The 21,666-nt window shown below is 37.8% G+C and overlaps 1 protein-coding gene across 3 annotated transcripts in view; it reads left to right on the forward strand.

Moving 5' to 3' along the window:
* Positions 1-21,666, forward strand: part of MYO16 (myosin XVI) — a 627,599-nt gene that overhangs the window by 288,040 nt on the left and 317,893 nt on the right. For all 3 annotated transcript variants that reach the window (XM_045821913.1, XM_045821912.1, XM_045821911.1), the window contains exon 11: positions 14,950-15,060. In XM_045821913.1, coding sequence (XP_045677869.1) covers positions 14,950-15,060 — 111 coding nt within the window. The remainder of the gene's footprint in view (positions 1-14,949; positions 15,061-21,666) is intronic.

The raw sequence follows: 21,666 nt of genomic DNA on the forward strand, positions 1-21,666 counted from the left end.
AGGGAAATCTCTGCCCTTTCCTCTCAATTTCATGATGAATCTAAAACTGCTCTAAAAACCTCAAATCTTAAAACAGTACATTTACAACATAACATCAAGTATAATACTTCTATACTTAAAATCTCTTTATACTTAAAAGTAGAATGACTTTTTAGTGTCAGCTCTTTCCAAGTATATATGAGACATTAGAAGCAGTTGTAATCATATTTTATTTACTAAAGAGGGAATGGCTCGTTCAGGTTTTGTGTGCGTATGTTATCTATATAATATTCACCCATAACTTCCACTGTGTGCATTACACTGTCATATGTTCTTGTCCTGGAAATTTACAGGTGATTCTCTTTAGAGGAAGAACAGAGGAAGAGTCCTGAGTGGCCTATACATTTACATTCCATAGGAGAGCTTTAGAAAAGGCTTGTCAAAACAATAATGTTACGATTTATATTTTAAGGACAAATATGTAACGTGGGAAAAATTTTAATTGAAACAGAAACCACAGCATCTCTCCTTCCATGTTTTTATAGAATGTAGGTCTTATCAGATGGTAACTGTGTGAACAAATATTCAAGTCTTGATTTAAACTTTTTATGGTTCTAATTATCATCAAAATTAACAATTGCTATAATAATATCTGTGAGAATGTGGAATTTGTTTAAGCTGCTCAAAAATGTATAAGACATTCTTCTTTCTTTTCCCTTTTTGTTTTCTTATCCTCTCCCATTACTCCTCTCTCCTGCCCGGCCCTACTCAATTCTCTTTCCAGCTCCCCACCTTCCTACCACCTACTTCCCTCCCTTCTTTCCTTTGAGAATATACTTATTTAAATGCAGTTGAAACTTAAAATTCAAGTCAAACTTTTATTTCACTTAGTAAAGGCATGTTATCCTAGGGGTAAAGAGAAAGGATGATAGAGACATAGATTTGCTCTGGTGCAGGGCTGCTACTGGAGCTCTCTGACTCTGGAAGTTCTTTAACCTCACTAAGTCCATCTGTGAAATGGGTACATAGCACTGACCTAATATGGTTGTTATGAGGATGACAAAAGATTAAGGCTACAAGGTGACAGCATTTTTCCAAGAACAGAATTAAAAACTCAGTTAAGATGTATTCCTTATTTTATTATTGTTATTGTATAGACTATGTGTTGGATTTTGCCAGGATGGTTGAATCCTCTGTTCACTAACGAATCTGCTCTTAGTTCATGTAAATCCAGTCAACATGTCAACTGGATTTTGTTTTCAGTGTAAGTAGGTTACTTTAGAATATAATAGTACAAAATAACACTTTATATGGAACATTTCAAAGCTGAAAAATGCTTTCACTTGCATTATTTTATTTTATTTTTTTGAATAATTTTATTGTATTTTTTCACTATCATTTAGTCCCATTATACCTTTCTTCTTCTCTCCTACAATCACTACACTGTTGTCCATGTCTGTGAGTCCTTTTTCCTTGCATTATTTTAATCTTCAAAAATACTACTGTGAGCAAATTATTATGCACTTTCTTTTTTCTTCTTTCTTTCTTTATTTAAATTATATTTTATTAATTATGCTATTTCATTTGTCCTGATTTTCCCCCTTTACCCCTTCTACCTAGCACCCCCACACTCATTCAGGCAATCTCCCCCACCATTGTTCGTGTCCATGGAACACACGTATAAGTTCTTTGGCTACTTCATTTCCTATATCATACTTTACATCTCTGTTGCTATTTGGTAACTGCCTATTTGTATTTCTTAATGCCCTCACCTCTTCACCCATTCCCCCACACACCTCTCCCATCTGGCAACCATCAAAACACTCTTTGCAACCATGATACTGTCTCTGTTGTCTTGTTTGTTTAGTTTGATTTTTAGATTCAATGGTTGATAGATTTGTATTTTTTGTCATTTTGTTGTTTATAGTTTGATCTTCTTCTTTTTTTAAATAAGTCCCTTTAAAATTTCATATAATAATGGTTTGGTAATGATGAACTCCTTTGTTTTTTTCTTGTCTGGAAAGCTCTTTATCTACCCTTCAATTCTAATGATAGCTTTGCTGGGTAGAACAATCTTGGCTATAGATCCCTGCTATTCATGACTTTGAATATTTCTTGTCAATCCTTTCTAGCCTACAAAGTTTCTTTAGAGAATCAGCTGACAGACTTATGGGAACTCCCCTGAATGTAATTAATTTCTTTTCTCTTGCTGCTTTTAAGAGCCTCTTTGCATCCATCTTGTTTGGGACTCTCTGTGCTTCCTGGACTTATATGTCTATTTTCTTCATCAAATTAGGGAAGTTTTCTTTCATTTTTTTCAAATAGATTTCTAATTTCTTGCTCTTTCTCTTCTCCTTCTGGTACTCCCATGATATTAATGTTGGAACTCTTGAAGTTGTCCCAAAGGCTGATTATCTTTGTTTTTTTTTGTGTGTGTGTGTGTGATTCCTTTTTCTACTTGTTATTTAGATCACTTGTTTTGGCTTTCTTGTGTTCCATATCATTGATTTGATTCTTGTTTCATCCATTCTACTGTTGTTTCCCTGTGAATTGTTCTTTATTACAATTAGTGTATCCTTGATTTCAGACTGGATCTTTTTTATGTTGCTGAGGTCCTCATTAAGTTCCCTGAACATCCTTACTAACAGTATTTTGAACTCTGCACCTGATGCATTGCTTATCTCCTTTTCTTTTAGCTGTTTTTGGAGTTTTGACCTGTTCTTTCATTTGGGCCATGTTTCTTTGCCTCCTCATTTTGGCAGCCTCCATGTGTTTGTTTCTATATATTAGTCACAGCTGCTTTGACTCCGTATCTTGGTAGTGTGACCTAATATATTAGGTAGGTGTCCTGCCCTGTCCGGTAGCACAGCCTCCCCTATCACCCAAGCTGGATACTTGAGGTGCACCCTTTGTATGGGCTAAGTATACCCTTCTCTTGTAGTTGAGCCTTCATTGCTGTTTGCAGGTCAATGGGAAGGATTTACCCAGGCCAGTCAGCTGCAAGGATTCAATGTGAACACTTACCACCACTCTCCCCCACCATGGAGGATCAACTGTGCAGGGGCAGGGTGGTGGTGGTCCAATGTGGTGTGTAGCTCTTCACTAGGTGGGCTGGCTCTGAGGTTTCCCAGGTGGTGCATGCTTAGGTCAGACCCCACCTGTGTTTTCCCAGGATCATCCTGGCTAAGGTATAAAACAATCTGAGGTGGCTGCTACTTGTGCTGGACTTAGAGATTCCCAGGTGAATCCAGGCTTTGAATTTAGGCTAGTGCCAGCCCTGGGGCTCACTGAAGCCAGCTGTTACTTGTTTGAGAGGATTTAGGAAGGTGTGAAACATGAGCCAAGACCAGCCATTAATTTGGAAAGCAGCATGGGTGAGCCCATAAGTTGGTTGGGACGGAGTCTCTGGGGTTCTTCAAGTCAGGTCAAACAGTGTTAGCCAGGTTGATGGAGTCTCAAATATGGCACCAGCCTGCCAGTTTTGTGCCTCTGCCAGGTGAGGGCTCAGAAAAGGGACAATTGCTTCTGTTCACCCTGATGCCAGGCACTTCAGCCTCTCCCAATATACTACCAGTGCCCTTCAAGCTGCCACCCCAGTGCTAGAGCTCAAAGGAAATGAGCCTGAGTAGGTGAGTCTGTGTGTGGGTTTTCTAAGAAAAATTGTTTGGGGCTCCAGAAGTTTCTTCCACCAATTCAATCCCCACTTGTTTTTGCAGTCAGAGGTTGTGGACACTTATCTTCCTGGTACTGGAACCCTGGGATGGGGAGCTTGGTGTGGGGTAGTACCCATCCCAGGGTACCTCCTTGCTCCCAAGATATCCTCCCTAATTTTTATCCACCACACATGGGTGAGGGACCAGCCTGTTCCATGTCTGTGCCCCTCCTACCAATCTGGATGGATGTGGTTTCTTTAATTCCATAGTTGTCAGACTTTCATTCAATTCAATTTCTGATGGTTCTGAGTGATGGTTGTTTTATATTTTAGTTGTAATTTTGGTGTGGTTGTGCAAAGAGGTGAGCCATGTCTGCTTATGCTGCCATCTTGACTGGGAGTCCTCAAAACTTACTTATACTAAAGTTTCAAACTGAGTTTAAATTGATTGAATTTACACTCAAGAACTTAATCAAATGGCCTATCACAAGTGTTTCTTTTACTCTGTATTCAGTCCTCTTTTGAGGGCACACAGACTTCTAGTTACTCTTCTGGATCCATGCTTACTTCTGACTGTTGTGTGAATAGGAGAGGAAGTTTGTATGTGCAATGTACAGGTCTCAAAGATTGGAGGGAATTCTCTTTCTATAGTTCACAGATACACCAACATCTATATACAGAAAACATAAATCTTCAGTCATACAAAGACATAGTAAGTGAAAAGATCTAATGCATCTAACAGAATAACAAAAGTAAGGGAAAAATAATCAAAATGTTATTCATGAATGGTAATAGGCTTCAGCTTTGGGAAATTTGTATAAAGTAGTTTATCGGATTAATGCCCTTTCCCTGACATGACCATCCCATCATTTTTTTTTCTTATCCCCTCTTTTCTCTTCATTCATGTACACTCAGTTCTTTCCTCTGAATCTGCATTCCCCATGATCTTGTTTCCCTAATCACAATTGTTAGACCATATTTCTACCCATTAAACTTTTAGTTCCTATGTATATACTGCTAAATTCCTGGAGAGAAAGATCACAAGCAACCAAACCATCAAAGTTGACAGCTCAAAGTAGTGTTGACAAGTAGAAACAGGGAATCAGTGAATTTCAAAATTTAAAATCCCTTTAGTTCTCAAAACATTTCTGAAAGTGTATCCTGAACTATGTCTGCTTTTTGTTTTAGATCTCTACTTTTGGAAATATATGTGGAGATATATATAATGGAAATACATATGGAGATGTATTTAATGGTTATTCAGAAAAACCAAGATGGTGAATTCTAGACAAGATGTTATTTTTTTGCATATTTATCCCATCTCTTTTTTGACTATTGCAATAATTTCTTGGCAGACATTTGTAGTATACACTGAGTCTACAGCTATAACGTAAAATATTCACAGACATGTTTTTCTTTTTCTTTCTACTTGTTACCGGCTGTCACAATGCTTTTGAAATCTTTGTTAAAATATGTTCAACAGAGAGGAGAATGACTGTGGGCTAGGGGATGGGCTGGTAGAGGGGGTAAAAGGGGAAAAATGTGGACTACTATAATAGAATAAACAATAAGAAATTTAAAAATACTTTAAAAATGTGTCCTTTTAATAACCTTGCTTAAGATTGATTATCAAAGCTTCCTTCCTAACCATTTTGGGATCTTGGTATGACAAATTGAAGGAATTCTTCCCTTGATCTACTCTAACACAGTATTTGTCACAATTCATCACTACAAACCCACAGGAAGTCTTCACATTTTTATTGTCAGCCTAGTATTTTCTCTAACCCATGTGACAGCTGTGCCACTGTAGATGAAAATCCTCAGGAATACCAAGGAGATGTCTATAATAGCTCTTTCAGGCTTGTCAGAACAAATGTGGAACTTCTGTTAGTGCTATTCATGCTTTTTCTAAATATGCATGCTAGAAATTTGCATTGAGCTCATTAAAGTTGTGGTTATAAGAGGAATTTTATTATCTTAGTGTAAAACATTACTTCTGAAGAAAAAAATTCATCCTTTTGATTTTTCTTTTTATAACTTGTTTAGGAGTTAAATATGTTATCTAACTTGTCAGAGACTTTTGTCTTACCATTGCATTGTTCCAAGTTAATGTAAACATATTACTGGCTTATCTCATATATATGCATGAATATGTATATATGTGTGTGTATGTATATGTGTGTGTAAATCATGCATATTAGTTTTCTAGGGTGTATATCTTTGTGTAGGTATGTGTATAAGTCTTTGTACTTTGGGAAATGCTTACAAAGGCATTAGAAAGAATTGATATCTACATCCATCCCTAAATTGTTGATGAAAGATCCTTTTAGGTGTCTCTCTCTATAAAAACTTTTTCTAGTAGTCTTGTCATTTCCAGAAAATACATACCCATTTCCACTCATTTTCCAAATCCCTTTTATATTAAAGGGAAAACATTCCAGTCTGTGATTCTAAAATATAGTAAAGTTGTCCATCAACATAAACAAACTTTTGATCTTGTCTAAACTAATCCTAAGTAATACATCAGATACAATTCAATAGCACACAGTTGAGGATGGCAGTTCCTCTTCCTCCTAAGTAAATTTGCATCCAGTCCTCTCTCCTCTTTCTCAGACCATTTGCTGGGCCACCATTATTTGGAGCTTGCTAACTGGTCTCACCACTGCCCACTTTCACTATGCAAGCTGCTGGAATAGTAAGTTAGCAATGGGAAGCCACACTTGTCAGACCCCTGCCTCAACCATTCAGTGATACTCCGTAGGATTTAAGCAGCACCTCCCCATTATGTGCAAACTCCACTTTCTCCCCCACCAATACCTGCCACTATTTCCTTCTAGTCTCCATCTTCATGAGCCACTGTCCAGGGCCTCTCCACACCAGTGTCTTTCTGACCTTGGAGACTTTGCCATTTTCTTCCCTTTCCCTGGATTGGCTTCCCACATCTCAAAAGATGCCCTTTTAAATTTCTTTCCAATTTCAACTGTAACTCCTTGAAGAGGACTTCTTAGACATTCAGTGAAATAGTACAATTTTTTAAGAGCATCCTGTATTTTTCCTTCATAGTACTTTCCATACTTGTAATTTCTTATTTATGTTTTTATGTCTCCCCCACTAGATTGCAAACACTCTTAAGTAAAGGACTTTATCATTTTCTCCCCCTCTTTGTGCTAAAACTCTAGCACAATGCCTGGAAAAAAGTAGGTGATCAAGAAAAAAAGGGAAAATTATTAAATACATGTTATCAGATTTATTCATTACTTGTTAGAATTTCTCCACTGTTACCTAATGGTTATCATTCCAGCTTCTACTTCTGATTTGCCACCTGTGTTAACCCTAGGGCAATCACTTGGCCTGTCTGGGCTTCAAGTTTTATATTATCGGTTAAGGATGTTGGGCTATATCAATGAATTGAAAGTTTTAAAAATTATTATTTTGCAGCAGTTCCTTCCCTCCAAAGAAATATATGATTAAGAAGTCCAATTCCTAAAGTAGATGAAAGCTGAGGGTATTTTCTGAGAGCAGTAGAAACAGGCTCAGAGCCCTCTACAACTGCTGGCCTCCTCCCTCCACCAAAGACAGCCCTCAGGGAAGTTGGCAGAAAGTTTACCATTAGTCTCCATGGCCCTTTCTAGATGTTTTACTAACTGTATAACATGCACTCCATTATTTCACATTTACCTGCAGAGTAGGCACTGCAGCCGCCCTCCACATAAATTTAATTCTCACAACCACCTGTGAGGGACACACCATTATTTATCACATTTTATGAGAATTGAAAGTGACTTAAGATGTTAAGAAATAAAAATGTGCCCTGGTTAGGGGGCTCAGGTGGTTGGAGCATCATCTCATACATCAAAAAGTTGCAAGTTCAATTCCTAGTCAGGGCACATTCCTAGGTTAGAGGTTTGACCTCAATTGGGGAGCTTATGGGAGGCAACTGATTGATGTTTCTCTTTCACATTGATGTTTCTTTCAATAGTATCTCTCTCCCTTGCTTTGTCTGTAAAAATTAGTAACCATGTTCTTGAAATGAAAATTTAAAAAAAAGTGTTCAAGAAATCACTGATAGGGTCCCAATCAAGATAACTATGTAGGTAAATGCAGTACTTGGAACCTCCCACAACCACCTCAAAATTACAGCTAAGTTATAGAACAACCATCATTCCTAACCACCTGAAATATAGCTGAACAGAAGTCCTACAACTAAGGCTATAAAGAAGAATGCACATTAAAACTGGTAGGAGGGGAAGAAACGAGGAGCATGCTGGTCCCACACCCATGTGTGGCAATTGAAAACTGGGATATCTCAGGTGTGGTGGTTCCCCCTAAGGGACGAGAGGTCTCAGCCCCATGTCAGAAACCCCAGACCAGAGGTATGGTGCCAAAAAAAGAAGTCTCAATCACTTCTGACTGTGAATATCAGTGTGGATTGTGCCTCAGTGAGATGGAGGGCTTCTAGACCCCCAGGTGTTCCCCTTAAAGGACCCACACATGAAATTACTTAAACTTACTCTGATCTCCAGTGCTGGGGCAGCAGCTCCAAAGGTGCCAGGGACATAGGGGAGGAACTGAATTGTCTGGCTCCAAGGCAAGACCTGGATGGGCAGATGTCTCCCAGACAGAGTGTTGGCAGAGGCCATTGTTACTTTGCTGAGCCCTCTTCCACAGAGCCACAGGCAGGTGCCATATCTGACCCTCCATCAACCTCACTATTATCCCCACCCTGGTGATTCCCTGAAACTCTGGCCCAGCTGACTTATGGGCCCACTCAAGCTGTTTCCAGTGATTTTTCCATACAAATGGCTCTCTTGCCTCAGACTTGGGAATTTCCAAAAATCTCCCAAGCAGGCAGGGTCAGGCAGGCCTCTGCTTATCCCATACTTCTGGCTTATTGGCCTCAGCCCCAGCACTAGGGGAAATTAGTGCTGGTTCACAATTTGGCCTCTTCTGGGCACCTCCAAGCCAAGTTCAAGTAGAAGCCACCTTCAGATTGCCCTGTAGCTCATGTCAGGTGGCCCCAAGCAGGGCAGTGGCTGACCTTGCACCTCCTAGGAAGCCCCAGAGCCAGTGTACCCAGGGGACAGCTGCAGACCATGCCAGATTACCACCCTACTACCTCCACAAGCTACAGACTCAAGGGGTGGATCTGGAGAACACCAAAGACCCACCAAAGCATGTCCTTCTCTGTAGGGTCTGCTCCTGCACAGCATCTCCTTCTGTGTAGTCACAGCTGGTTGTCACACCTGATTGGCCTGGAGGTCAATCCTTCCCAGTGACTCTGACAGCAATCAAGGCACAACTACAACAGGACAGTGCACACAGCCCACACAGGAGGCACACCTGGAGTCCCCAGCTTGTGTGACTGGGGAAGCTTCACCACTGGGACGTACAGGATATCTACTACATAAAGGCACTTTACCATACTTGGATATGTATTCTACTAATACATAGGAACAAAATACAGGGAAGCAGTCAAGTGAGACAAAGAAACAGGCCCCAAGTGAAAGAACAGGAGAAGTCTCCAGAAAAAGACCTAAATAAAATGGAAATGAGCAAGCTACCAGATATATAGTTCAAAACAATGATTATAAGGATGTTCAAGTAACTTAGTGAGAACTTCAACAGCATAAATAAGGAGATAGAAACCAAAAAATAACCCATCAGAAATGAAGGATACACTAACTGAAGTGAAGAATAAATTACAGGGAATCAGTAGTATAGTAAATGAAGCAGAGAATAAAATCAGCGATTTGCAGTATAAGGAAATAGAAAACAGCCAATCAGAATAACAAAAAGAAAAAAGAATCCACCCAAAAGTGGCTAGTGTAAGGAGCTTTTGAGATAATATTAAGCATATCAACATTTGTATCATGGAGTGCCAGAAGAAGACTAGAGAGAACAAGAAATTGAAAACCTATTTGAAAAAAATAATAATGGAAAACTTCTCTAACATGAAGGAAATAAACATACAAGTCCAGGAAGGGCAATGACTACCAAACTAGATGAATCCAAACAGGCTCACACCAAGGTATATTATAATTAAAATGCCAAAAGTTAAAGTCAAAGAGATACTCATAACAGCAACAAGAGAAGAGCAGTTAGTTTCCTACAAGGGAGTTCCCATAAGACTGTCAGTTGATTTATCTGTCAACAGAAATTTTGCAGGCCATAATGGATTGGTAGGAAATATTCCAAGTGACGAAAAGCAAGAATCTACAACCAATTACTCTAACCAACAAAACTATCATTTGGCACAAGAGGACAGTTAAAGAGCTTCCCAGACAAGAAAGAGCTAAAGGAGTTCATCATCACCAAACCAGGAATACAAGAAAAGTTAAAGGGTCTTCTTTAAGAAGAAGGGAAAACTATGAATAATAAATGGCCATAAAAAAGAATGAAATTTTACCTTTTGCCATAGTAGGGATGAGCCTAAAAGGTACTATGCTAAGAGAAATAACTCAATTGGAAAAAGAGAAATACTATACAATTTCACTTATTTGTGGAATCTAAAGAACAATAGAAAGAAACAAATAAAACAGAAACAGATTCATAGATATAGAGAACAGGCTGATGGCTGGCAGAGAGGAGGCAGATTTAGAGGCTCTGTAAAAAAGGTATAGGTATTAAGAAATACATATTGGTAGTTACAAAATAGTCATAGAGATGTAAACTACTGTATAGGACATATAGGCAATAGTACTTTAATAACTATGTATGGTGTCAATTGGGTACTGAAAATATCAGGAGGAACACTGTGTAAAGTATAGGATTGTCTAACTACTATGCTATTATCTGAAACTAATACAAAATAATATTGAATGTAAAATGTAATTTAATTTTTTTAAAAAGTTAAAAAAAAAGACCTCACAGATAGCAAGATGTGCCACTGCTATTTAAACATTATTCAACCAGGTAAATACAAATGATTCATGTCTCAGACTTAGATGAACTTGAATTTTCCAGTATTCTAGTACTCAGATTAGTGTGTAAGATGGTTGTCAAATTCATTTTCATGGGAGGCCATATCAGCCTCCTGGTTGCCTTCAAAGGGCCAAATGTAAATTTAGGACTGTATAAATGTAACTACTCCTTAACAGTTAAGTAAGAGCTTGGTGCTACCTCTAGGTAGAAATGAGGTGCTGGGCCAGAAAAAACAAGGTAGAGGACGGGATTCGTCCCATGGGCCTTGTGTTTGCCACCTGTGGTATAAGATATTACCTGATTTAGCATGACTTATGAAAAAGCAAAATGAAACAATGCCTGGGGCCTGAAGACTGAAGACTGCTAGGTTTTTCACTTAGGGGTTAGGCAGAGGTAATTGTCACTGCTTGATTTTCATGCTTCTCTGAGAATGGCCAGTCTCAGGAGTACTTTAGGTTTATGACTCTTCAAAGTGGAACTGAATATATAAAGTTAAAAACATATCACACAATCCCAGAATTGATTTTGCCAACCCAAAAATATTAGGACAACTGGGACATTAAAACTTAATGTTAAGCAACAAGTACCAGTTTTTGGATACTGTTCTTGAACTATGTAAATAAATATTTTTGATATTATCAAAGCTTTAAAGCTGTGTCTGTAACACAAAGTTAAGTGACTAATTTTAATAGTACTATGTTATATGTTCTGTATAGGTTAGTTCTGAAAGATATTTGGAGACATGTTTTTTACATAAATGCTACAAAAACAGAAAATAAACTCCAAGGTGTTGGTTGAGTGTGTGCATGTTGTGGCAAAAAAAAAGAGGCTTGTCCCTGACATTTCTGAGGTCTGGAATATGTTATAATTTAATTTTTAATAAATAAACATGCTGTTATTGGAATATTGTGTTTCCCACTTATATAAGTAGTTGTTTCTCCAATGCCAGAGAACACATTGTTGTGACACCCTTCCACATAGAAGGTTTCACAAACTACTTTTCTTAGTATTTGAAATTCCCAGTAAAGAATTTAAGTTTCTATTACCATGATACATTGAGATTAGAAACAGCCTGGGATAACAGTGACCTGAATTTATGAACTCATGGGAAAGATTGCATTTTTTGGAAATAGTCACTCATTCCAGAAACAGAGTCCTCAATTTAGGTTTTTTTTTTTTAAATATGTAGTATTTGGACTTCCAGCCAAGATGGAGGCATAGGTAGATACACTGTGCCCTGTTGCACAACCAAAATAAGGTCAGCAACAATTTAGAAACAAGATAACAACCAGATCTGACAGAAAATTGACCTGAATGGAAGTCGGACAACCAGGAAAATAGACGTTCATCCAGACCAGTAGGAGGGGCGGAGTCAGGCAGCCAGGTGTGGGTTGCTACGTGGAGAGTGTTGGGACCTGGCACGTAAGGCTTCCGAGTGCAAGACTGCAGCGGGTGGACCCTGAGTGCAAAAGTGGCAGCTGGCAGACCCTGGCCAAGGGGTAGCAAACAGCAGATCCAGCAAGGCAGCAATTGTGAAGCAAGGCACTGCGTGCAACGCGGGATCACAGTGCTGGGAAATAGAACCTCGGGGTACTGATTGAGGACACCTATGGGGACAGAGGTGCAGGGAGAGACTCCCAGCATCTCAGGAAAGGTTCTTGGAGGATCCCACAGTATGCACAAGCCCTCCTACACAGGAACTGACACCAGAGGGGCCCAGTTTGCTCGGGGGAAATAGCGGAAGGGACTGAAGCCCCACAGAGAGCGGAGCAAGCACCATTGTTCCCGCTTGGACCCCGCACCCACATTCAACCTCACAACCCAGTGACTGGAGTACCCCACCCTGGTGAACACCTAAGGCTCCACCCCTCATACATAACAGGTGCAACCAGACCAAATGAAAAAAATAAAGTAAATTAAAAAGATGGCTCAAACAGAATTAAAAGCCCCAGAGACAGTTTTTTTAAGCGACCGAGAGATAGCCAACCTATCAGATGCACAGTTCAAAGCACTGGTGATCAGGATGCTCACAGAATTGGTTGATTTTGGTCACAAATTAGATGAACAAATGCAGGCTATGATAAGAGAAATGAAGGGAAATGCACAGGGATGCAATAGTGATGGGAAGGAAACTGGGACTCAAATCAATGGTGTGGACCAGAAGGAAGAAAAAAACAAACAACCAGAAAAGAATGAAGAAATAAGAATTCAAAAAAAATGAGGAGAGGCTTAGGAACCTCCAGGACATCTTTAAATATTCCAACATCCAAATTATAGGGGTACCAGAAGGGGAAGAGGAAAAGCAACCAGTGGAAAACTTATTTGAACAAATAATAAAGGAGAACTTCCCCAATCTGGCAAATGAAATAGACTTCCAGGAAGTCCAGGAAGCTCAGAGAGTCCCAAAGAAGTTGGACCCAAGAAGGAACACACCAAAACACATCATAATTACATTAGCCAAGGTAAAAATGGAGAGAATCCTAGAAGCAGCAAGAGACAAGGAGACAGTAACCTACAAAGGAGTTCCCATCAAACTGTCAGCTGATTTCTCAAAGAGACCTTGCAGGCAAGAAGGGGCTGGAAAGAAGTATTCCAAGTCATGAAAGGCAAGGACCTCCATCCAAGATTGCTCTACCAGCAAAGCTTTCATTTAGAATGGAAGGGCAGATAAAGTGCTTTTCAGATAAGGTCAAGTTAAAGGAGTTCATCATCACCAAGCCCTTGTTTTATGAAATGTTAAAGGGACTTATCTAAGAAAAAGAAGATAAAAAAATGTATAGTAAAATGACAGTAAACCTACAATTATTAACAACCACACCTAAAACAAAAGCAAAAAGAAACTTAGCAAATAACTAGAACAGGAACAGAACCATAGAAATGGAGATCACATGGAGTGTTAGCAACAGGGGAGTGGGAAGAGGAGAGTGAGGGAAAAGGTATGGAGAATAAGTAGTATAAATGGTAGGTAGAAAATAGACAGGGGGAGGGCAAGAATAGTATGGGAAATGTAGAAGCTAAAGAACTTATTGACACATGGACATGAACTAAAGGTGGGGAATGTGGGTGGGAGAGGGTATGCAGGGTGGAGGGGAATGAAGGGGGAAAATGGAACAACTGTAATAGCATAATTAATAAAATATATTAAAAATATGTAGTATTTATCATTCTATAAACATTTAGCTGATAAACAGTAATATTTAAGTTCAACTTTAGTGGTGCTATATCCAATAGTTTAGTGTATAATACAAACATACAATTCAAATATAGAATACAAACATGAATGCTAACAATACAAATAAACTTACTGTTATTAAAAGTTCACTATAGGCACCACTGAACTCATGGGAGCATTAACAAGAATATTTTTATTCTTTCATTACTGTGTTTCACATGAGAAAACCAAAGTTGTCACATTATACCAAATTTCTTCTTTTTTTTAAAAACATTTTATTTATTTATTTTTAGAGAGGGAAAGGAGGGAGATAGATAGAGAGAAACATCAATGTGTGGTTGCTGGGGGCTGTGGCCTGCAACCCAGGCATGTACCCTGGCTGGGAATCAAACCTGAGACACTTTGGTTCACAGCCCGCACTCAATCCACTGAGCTATGCCAGCCAGGTACATTATACCAAATTTCTGCTTTTCAGAGCATAACTTTTGTATATAAAATTAAACACTGGCCATTTTAAACTTCTAAAAGATAGATTTTAATCTAATTAAATAATCCAAATATCTTTTATTCTATTTTAATATTGCCTGGTTTTTAAACTGTCACTCTATATTAAATTGAATAGGAAAGCATTTGTTTTCTTTTTGACAGAATTATATTAATCTCACAGCTACTTTAATCTTAAGAGTATTGTAGAGCAGAATAAAGATCACAAGTCAAAATTCTAGAGTTCACTTTAAAAATCTGGCCTTCCCTTAGATGTATGCAGAAACTGAATTCCAGGCACATTGCTTCCATGCCAACCACAGTAATTTGAGAGAGAAGTTTTGCTTTAGCTTTGGAAACACTGCAAACACATGAGCTTCTTGTCAGCTGCTTGTCTTACAAAGGAGCTGTCTAAATTGTGAGTAGGGAGTAGGAAGAATCAACATGCTGAAATGATTTTGATAGACTTAATGACTTTGAGGGATGTAAGTGAATATGTGACGTGTATGTGTGAGTGTGTATGCACTCTTATGGGTACAGAACAGAAATTTCATTTGAATACAATTTTCTATGGCTGTTGAAACTTTTTGTTTCTTTTAAGTGAACCATTTCATCTTTTAATAACAGTTCCAAACTCATGTGGTTTTTAAACTTTTGACATATAATTGAAATGGAACATCCAACTGTGAAGAAAGTTGATTGCAAAGCAATTTGAATTGATCTTACTTATTTTTTCCCCCAGGTCAAGCTAATGCCTCCTGCTCCAAATGATGACCTAGCAACACTCAGTGAACTCAACGATGGCAGCCTACTTTATGAAATTCAAAAGCGCTTTGGAAACAATCAGATATACGTAAGTGCCCTTGAAATTGTCTTTTGCACTGCATTTTTCTTGCTGCATATTTTTACCCTTCAGTGCTGCATATATTACAGATAATGGATTTATTGTTGCTTCTGGTCATGCTAATACCTTAAGGTGGATTTCTCAGAGCCCAGGTTGATTCTTCTGGTGCAGTTATAAGGCAGATTCAGCCAAGTCCAAATAACAGAGTTGTCAAGTGTAAGTTGATACTGAGGGTAGACAACTTTCTTATAATGCCTGCTGTGGAAGATCTTGCTAGAACCATCAGGATCTGTTAATCACTTTTAAAAGTGCTATTTGTTTCACCTATTTTGATATGGGCTTCTAGATTTGGAAAAGGAAGCTAAAGGGGAAAAGTTTATTATGCATGGGGAATTGCCTCCCTATTTGCATGAAAAGATCAAGTATTGTTGCTCCTCTAAATGATCAAAAAAATGTCTTCATCTGTAAAGTAAATAATTTATATAGGGATTTTTGACAACCTGTTATCAAATGAGACTCAGATGATAAACAGCATGGAAAATTTATTTGCTATGGGTCTATCCTGATTTATATGTGTTATTTCTACCAATACTAGTATGAATTTAGACACCATACTATCTCATCCTCAATATCTCTCCTGTCTGTCTCTCTTTCCTCTTCCTCTCCCTTATTGATTTTGTTATATTGAACTCAGAGTAATTCAATCAGAATGTGTATAGAGAAATCTGTTTGTATACATGTCTGCTCTTTCTTTTTATTAACACCCCTTTTTTCTACTGTACTGAGAAATCGAGTGAGTAATTTTTATGGAAATGTGAAATCTGAGATTTTCTTGCAAGTAACAAATTGTCAGGTGCTAGTTAGCCTATGTAAATTCAATACAGCATCAGAATGCTTGGATAAATTGCCTGCACTGTAAATTTACTTAAAATTAAATATGTCTCTCAAAATTAATGGAATTGAGTCATTGGCATAAAGTGGTGAAACTTGATTACTTTGGTTTGTTATTACCCTGTTACTTGTGTGTTATTTTTATTCTATTTTTTTCTCCTTACCCATCATTGTATTGATTCTTTTTTAAACTTCTTAATTTTATTATCAGAAGACCACTGCTTGAATTGTTTTAAATTTCTTCATTTGCTTCATGCTTTTCAAGTGGCTTTGTCTCCCAAATATCCATTTAATATACTTCCTTCATCTTGATGGGCATCATTGTCTTCAAAGCCACTGACATTTTTCTCCTACACCTCATAAATTTCTAGAGCAAACTTCATTCTCTCTCTCTGATCTCACAGTGAACTGGAGTAATTTTTGTAAAAATTAAATATAGTTTCAAATCTTCCAGTCTTAAGCCTTGCCTCTGCCTTATCAGTTTTCATGGGAAGATGACCACAATCCTTATTCCAGAGCCTAGAATCTCCTATGAGTCTCATTAGGATTTGAACACTATTGTTGGTGAGTTTTAGCCTCTGAGCATTGCCCTTCTTCCTGCATCAGGGAATTTTCTTATTTTTCTTTTCATAATGTTCTATTTCTAGCTTCATAAAATACTCGGCTTTATAAACTCTCACTCAAGAGTTCTTAAGTCTCTATGTTAACCTTCCAGATTAAGTCATTGCAGAGGATCTTTCTGCAGAGCACTTATAACTACTTGTGATTACATATCTCATTAGTGGTTTGATTAACATCCGGCTACCTGTCATACTAGACTGTGAACTCAGTGAGAATAGGAACCCACTGGTTTTTCTCACCAAGAGACCTGGCCTAGCACTTTCTAATCTTACATACTTTCTACCTCTTTATCTGAGACATGGCTCTAAATCCTCCACACAGTGGACCATCTTCATAGATCCCCTCTGTAATCATCAGAATTAATATTCTCTGCTTTGCTAAACTGCACATAAAATATAAATTTGCCACTGTGTGAGGCATGGTTTTTATTTTCTCCACATGTGAAATATTGAAGAGTTGTCTATGATCAATTTTGTGATATGTTCTGTGTTATAGTATTTGAATTCACCTCTCATGAATAGACAAGCAATTTAAACATTATTTATTGAATAGTAATAAATGATTCTCAAAGTATATTATATGGACCACTGGATATGTGAGCCTTTTACTAGCAGTCTAAAATGAGAGTAAGAGTTTTGATACTTATAGCAATTTTTAACTTATTTTTACTGTTGATGTTATTACATATGTCCTGTTTTCACTCATTTTGCCCACCTCCACCCAGCCCCTGCCCCCCCTTTCCTCTGGCCATCACCACACTGTCTGTGTCTATGGATTATGCATATATGTTCTTTGGTTAATGCCTTCACATTCTTTCTTTGATGGTTTAATTTTCATCTGTTAAATTAAATAAAAATCAAGGTTTATGTTTTGTATGTCTTTGTTTTTTTCAATTTCATTTTTCCAGGAATTCATCTTTACTATGTTTTTAAAAAGTATCAGTCCATGATGAACTGGAAATAAAAGCAAGTGTTTCTTCCCCACAAATATAATGGTAGTAGTTTAGTAGATGTGTAGAGATTAAAATTTTCAAATTTGATAATCTGATCTCAACACCCACCTTCTCAACATGTCCCTTCTATAGCCTCTTGCATTGCAATTAATGGCATGCTCTTCCTTCCAGCTTTTAGAACAGAGTGCCTGGTAAAAGTATTAATACTTGTTTTTCTTCCATATTTCCACATTGATATTACTGCAAACATTCACAGGACATGACTTCTGCTGCTGCCACAGGCTCCTAAGAGCCAAGATGCAATATTTAATTTGAATTTAAAGTTCAACAAGGATTTTCATCTTCTTTTTTGCTTTAGTCTGATTTGTTATACAAGATGCTCTTTCAAAATAATCTGTAAATTTCTCTCTTAACTAAATGTAAAGCATTTCACTGAGCTATTGAATTGGGAAGTTTCCACACAGTCTGTAGCAGTAGAAAGTTCCCAAGCCAACAACAAAAAATGAATTGCAGGTGATGAGATGTTGGTTGCTAGGAAATGCACAGAATAAAGGCATTGCATGCCCTGAACAGTTATTGTCAACAGTTACAGAGAATAGAAGATGCAATCAAATCCCTTCATGGATGGTCAATAAGCATGTAGGCAATGTTCTCTTTACAAGCACACTAGTAGAACTTGAGACTCATAAAGAAAAGAAAGCTCACACAATAGAAATAAATTATGTAACATCTCATTAGCCAAGTATGGAGGCTGGCTCATCTCAGCTCCTTAATAACTTACTGTTCCCTTCAAGGTGATCCAGTTTGATATAGCAGGTCTTCTTTATAAGAGCATCTCAAGAGGCACAAGCTGGTGTCAGAAGTTGAAGTATCTCTCACCTCCAGGTTATTTGAAATTATATGGATGGACACATTTTTTCTAAGCTAATACCACCTTCTAGCCTAGTCATCTGAAGTTTCATCTACAATATGCTATGCTGTGCAGTACCGTCAACTAAAAGACCCCTTGAACACTTGACATGTACATTATTTTAGAAAGTAACTTATGAGAAAAAATGATTTAGAAATCTTTACATTTCTATGATTTTAAAAGTTCTTTCTCCATGGCACATTTAAAATTTTCAATTTTATCAAAATGATCTCTTCATAATATGGTATAAACCTATATAAAGTCATTTTTATGACTGTGATAAATATTCAGGTCATATTTTATAGATTTTATTGTTTATTACAAAATGTATTATCAAGATAGTATCAATCTCCTTTAATAATTAGACCAACAGAAAAAATATATCTTAATAGGAAAGTGCAACTTAGAGTTGCTATATTTTGACTTTATCTTAAATTTTGGGGGGCTTCTGGCCAAGATAGAGGCATAGGTAGATATGCTTCACTTCCTTGCACAACCAAAAGAATGATAATAATGAATTTAAAAACAATAAACAACCATAACTGCCAGAAAATTGATCTATGTAGAAGTCTGACAACCAAGGAGTTAAAGAAACATTCATCCAGACCAGTAGGAAGGGCAGAGATAGGAAACTGATGCCAGGATGCGTGACAAGGTGGTGGTTGGCAGACCTGGCCAGACAAGGTAGTGGCTGGCAGACCACGATATCCCACTTTTGTGTGAGGATAAGCCAGGAGGAACGACAGGGGAGCAAGACAGGCACAACCCAAGGTTCCAGTGCGGGAAACTAAAGCCTCAAAACCTGTGATTATAAAACCCTGTGGAGGTTGCAGCAGTGGGAGAAACTCTCAGTCTCACAGGTGAGTTTGTTTGAGGGACCCATGAGATCCTAGAAACTGCACAAGCCCAGCCACCCAGGAATCAGCACCTAAAAGATTCCAATCTACTTTTGGGAAGCAAAGGAAGTGACTAAAAGCCAGCCAATAGCCAAGCAAATGGCATTGTTCCCTCTTTGACCCCTCCCCCACATATAGTACCACAACTCAGTGAAGTGGGTTTCCCCACCCTAGTGAATACCTAAGGCTCCAACCTTACAACGTAACATGTACCTTGAGACAAAGAATTCAAAACTTCAGAAAAAGAACTAAGTGATGAGGAGCTAGCCAACCTATCAGATGCAGAGTTCAAAACACCAGTAAGCAGGATGCTCACAGAAGTGATTGAGTATGGTCACAAAATAAAGAAGTGAAGGCCATGCAAAGTGAAATAAAGAAAAATATACAGGGAACTAACAGTGAGGGAATGAAAATGGGACTCAAAGAAAAGATTTGGAACAGAAGAAAGAAATAAACATTCAACCAGAACAGAATGAAGAAATAAGAATTCAAAACAAAAAAAAATGAGGAGAGGCTTAGAAGCCTCTGGGACAACTTTAATCATTTCAACATCCAAATCACAGGGGTGCCAAAAGAAGAGGCAAAGTGAGAAATTGAAAATTTATTTGAAAAATAATGAAGGAACATTTCCTCAGTCTGGTAAAGAAACTTCCAGGAAGTCCAGGAAACTGAGATAGTCCCAAAGAAGTTGGATCCAAGGAGAAACACACCAAGACACATCATAATTAAGTTACCCAAGATTAAAGATAAGGATAAAATCTTAAAAGCAGCAAGAGAAAAGGAGACAGTTACTTACAAAGGAATTCCCATAAGACTATCAGCTGATTTCTCAAAAGAAATCTTAGGAATCTAATCAACAAAACAAATGAGCACAATATAACCAGAGACGTGGAAATAAAGAACAGACTGACAATAACCAGAGAGGAGGGATGAGGGGGATAAATGGGGAAAGAAAGGGAAGTGTTGTCAAGGAACATGTATACAGGACCCATGGTCAAAGACAAAAAGGTGGAGGAGTGAGTGTGGGAGAGGGGTTGGGTAGAGAGGGGGAGAGTAATGGAGACAACTCTAATTGAATGACAAATAAATAAATAATAAATAGGAACCTTATAGGCAAGAAGGGGCTGGAAAGAAGTATTCCAAGTCATGAAAGGCAAGAACCTACATCCAAGATTACTCTATCCATTTAGAATGGAAGGGTAGATAAAGTGCTTCCCAGATAAGGTCAAGTGGAAGGAGTTCCTCATCACCCAGCCCTTATTTTATAAAGTGTTTAAGGAACTTATCTAAGAAAAAGAAGATCAAAACTATGAACAGTAAAATGACAACAAACTCACTGAACAGTAAAATGACAACAAACTCACAACTATCCACAACTGAACCTAGAATACAAAACAAAAACTAGCAAACAATTAGAACAGGAACAGAATCACAGAAATGGAAATCATATGGAGGGTTATCAGTGGGGACGGGGAGAAGGAGAATGGGAGAAAAAGGTACAGGGAATAAAAAGCATAAATGGCAGGCACAAAATAGACAGGGGGAGGTTAAGAATAGTATAGGAAATGTAGAAGCCAAAGAATGTATATGTATGACCCATGGACATGAACTAAGGTGGGGGAAATGCTGGAGGGAGAGGGGGTGCAGGACAGAGGGGAATAAAAGGGAGAAAAAATGGGACAAGCATAAAAGCATAATCAATAAAATATACTTAAAAATTGAAAAAAATCATCTTCTTTAATGAGCAGATTTCTCAATTATTCCTCAGTTCGCTTTCTAATTTCATTTTTATTCTCTAGATTTTAAGAGTAATTTTGAGATACTAAACTAATAATGTCTCCTTTCAGTTCAGTTATTTCACTTTTATTTATTATCTTCTTCCTTTGGCTATAAAATCTTGCCAATCCCTCTTTTAAGTAAATGTGTTGAATCACAACATATAAAGGGAATAATGTACAACTTATTAGTGTATAGTTATATGGATTTTTATTTGGTGAATACACATATATAACAAGCAGCTTAATAAAGAAATGGAGCATAAAAAGTCCCTTCCTCAGTTCACCCTAATCATTACAAAAGTGTCTGACATAGGACTACCTAATAGTTTTGTCTGTTTTGATTTTATTTTATTTTATTTATTTTTTTAAAGATTTTTATTTATTTATTTTTTAGAGAGGGAAGGGAGGAAGAAAGAGAGACAGAAACATCAATGTGCAGTTGCTGGGGGCTGTGGCCTGCAACCCAGGCATGTGCCCTGACTGGGAATCGAACCTGCGACACTGTTTCGTAGCCCGCACTCAATCCACTAAGCTACACCAGCCAGGGCTTTATTTTTATTTTATTTT

The sequence above is a fragment of the Phyllostomus hastatus genome, unplaced genomic scaffold (genome assembly GCF_019186645.2).
Source record: "Phyllostomus hastatus isolate PE091 unplaced genomic scaffold, TTU_PhHast_1.1 phas_scaffold_46, whole genome shotgun sequence".
In the NCBI taxonomy this organism is placed as follows: Eukaryota; Metazoa; Chordata; class Mammalia; order Chiroptera; family Phyllostomidae; genus Phyllostomus; species Phyllostomus hastatus.